Here is a 2470-nt window from a genome sequence, read left to right on the forward strand (position 1 = left end):
CGGTTTAATTAAACATTAAAAATAATTACAGGACATAAAAGTAGTGACATAAAAATCTGAAAACCTAAAAGACAGAAATAATTGTTATAGATTCAAGAACATGCAGCAGCTTTACAAGATTAATTATGATGGTAAACAAAATATAAAAACCAAGTCCAATATAAGAAGCAAGCAAATTCTTGGCTACATAAAGGGATTTTAACAAAAAGTTGTCATAGTGACCATAAAGTTTTGTTTCAGCTTTGTTAGCAAAAATATTGAGACCCTATTAGGAGTCTAGAAGTAGACTCGGCTGTGGCAAACTTGAAAGGCACAGAGCACACTCTGTTGTCACTGTAAGTCATCATTATTCTTCACTCTGTCAGAGAGTTGAAGAGTTTCAGAGTGAGATGAAGGATTTTGATCAGTGTGATGCAACCCCTGTGTCAGGACGGGAGCTGCGTGTGGTGGTAAACACCAATGACCCAGAGTACGAGCACATCTATTCCATTGAGGCCCTGGACGAACCCACGGACGACCTGCTCTACTTCTCCACAGAATCAGCCAATCACACTGAAGGTATTCTATTTTTTATTAGGTTTAACTACTTATTTTTATGAGTCAAGTTTAAATAAATCCCTCTAATCCAAGTCTACATTTCTGTAGCAGCAAGGCTTTAACTCCCTGTCTTTTACAATAAGTTTGTATTATAATGTTAAACACGGTTCTTATAATTAGTGAAATGTTAACAGGACTTTATTTGCTGTTTCTGTGAATGATTTCTGTCTCTGTCAGGTGAAGATTTAAAAACTGTTTTGGAAAAGTCTGCCAAAGTAGATCCAAATAAATCAAGCACTGCAGCCTTCACTGGAAAAACGTCTGAAAAAAGTCAGAAAAAAGGGAAAGCTCCGCCTCTGACTAGGGAGAACTCAGGATCAGTCAGGCCCAAGAGGAGTCTGCAAGAGGAAGGTAAAACAAAATTTATTTTTTATTGTGGGGAAAAAATATCTTGTGTTGTTTTATTATTTTTCATTGGAAGCATTTAGTTTCTCTGCATCCAGGTATCAAAAGACAGCAAAATTACCTTTCAAATAACTAAAATGTAGCAATCTTCTTGCCCAAATAATGTGTCGGTTGTCTTAACACCACCTATTCCACTGCTCCTCTGCCTCTGTTCCATTTTATCAGCAGGTTGTTCATCCCTTGTTCTGTTTGCATTCATGCTTGAACACCTCTGACATGTGTGTTGTTCTGCAGGTTTAACAGACCTTTGTCTGCTGCCCATGGATGAGGGCAGCTGTCAGAGGTACACCCTGCGCTGGTACTTCAACAGCCAGGTTCAAGCCTGCAGGCCTTTCATCTACAGCGGCTGCAAAGGAAACAACAACCGGTTCCTTCACCAAGAGGAGTGTGAGGAGGCCTGCCTCAGGAAGAACAAAGGTAGCGGATGGAACACATAGTGTTTTTTTAATTGAATTATAAGGGCTTGGATCTAATGAGGGCTTTGTTTTGCAGATATTCAACCATTAGAAATACCACGGTGATTATGGCTACCTTTGCTCCACCACAAGAATGTTGTTGTTTTGTTTTTTGCTGATTTTGTTGCAGATGTCAGTTGTTTTTTGTTTATTTATTGCTTCATCACACCTAGGAAGACTTGACGCTGCTTTCAAAGGTCCATATTACTTCCCAGTTCATTTTTTTTCCAAACTAAATTGCAGTTTTTATGTTTAGACATAATTTATTATTCTGACACCATGTTATTTCTATGTCTTGAACTTGAGAAACAAATCTTTTTATACAGTAAATCATTAACACAGCTTTAAGGTATTTTAGTACCTTTCAGTATACATATTCATATAAGTATATGTAATACATATAAGTGCAAATTAAGCAAGGAGAGATTAAGAACAACTCAACTCACCTTATTGTGTAGCACATACAAAAGAAATATATTTTTATTGGTGTTTGGTTAAAGTTATAAAGAATATGTTTACATAGAGGCTAAACCAGTGAGAAACTCTGAGATGCAAAATGTGTATTAACACATCAGTGTAATAATTACTCCCATATTAGATATGAAATTAAATGGAAGCAATGATTTAAAGAAAACTGCAATTAAGATGCAGAGCTAAAAGCAAAGTACAGAAAACTTCTTTTTTTTTCTCTTAATGAATGTTGCCATTATCCTTTTACACCAACCACTTTCATTTCTGGTTATAACTTTGCTTTATCAGTTTATTTCTTCTTTTAGGTTAGTATTCTGCTGATTTGCATAGCTTAAAAAGTCAAAATGTTACAAGTAATTCAAGTAAGTGGGTTCTTCTCGCCAGTAGCATTATAACACCTTGATCTTTTCTACATTTTGTCATGTCAACACTAAAAATTTTCATATATTTTACAAAGATTTTAGGTGATAAACCATGGGTTGGTCATTCCATATTCCTTCCATTTTGGGAAGATGAATGGCAAACACTATATTTTTTTAAAC

At 35.6% G+C, this 2470-nt stretch overlaps 1 protein-coding gene across 1 annotated transcript in view; it reads left to right on the plus strand.

Annotated features, from left to right (window-relative positions):
* Nucleotides 1-2111, plus strand: part of col7a1 (collagen, type VII, alpha 1) — a 102045-nt gene extending 99934 nt beyond the window's left edge. The window contains exons 109-112 of the mRNA XM_015389397.1: nucleotides 430-558; nucleotides 775-948; nucleotides 1237-1419; nucleotides 1495-2111. Coding sequence (XP_015244883.1) covers nucleotides 430-558; nucleotides 775-948; nucleotides 1237-1419; nucleotides 1495-1523 — 515 coding nt within the window. The 3' untranslated portion in view covers nucleotides 1524-2111. The remainder of the gene's footprint in view (nucleotides 1-429; nucleotides 559-774; nucleotides 949-1236; nucleotides 1420-1494) is intronic.
* The last annotated feature ends 359 nt before the right edge of the window (nucleotides 2112-2470 follow it).

This window comes from Cyprinodon variegatus, unplaced genomic scaffold, assembly GCF_000732505.1.
Source record: "Cyprinodon variegatus isolate N-32 unplaced genomic scaffold, C_variegatus-1.0 Scaffold457, whole genome shotgun sequence".
NCBI classification, from domain to species: Eukaryota; Metazoa; Chordata; class Actinopteri; order Cyprinodontiformes; family Cyprinodontidae; genus Cyprinodon; species Cyprinodon variegatus.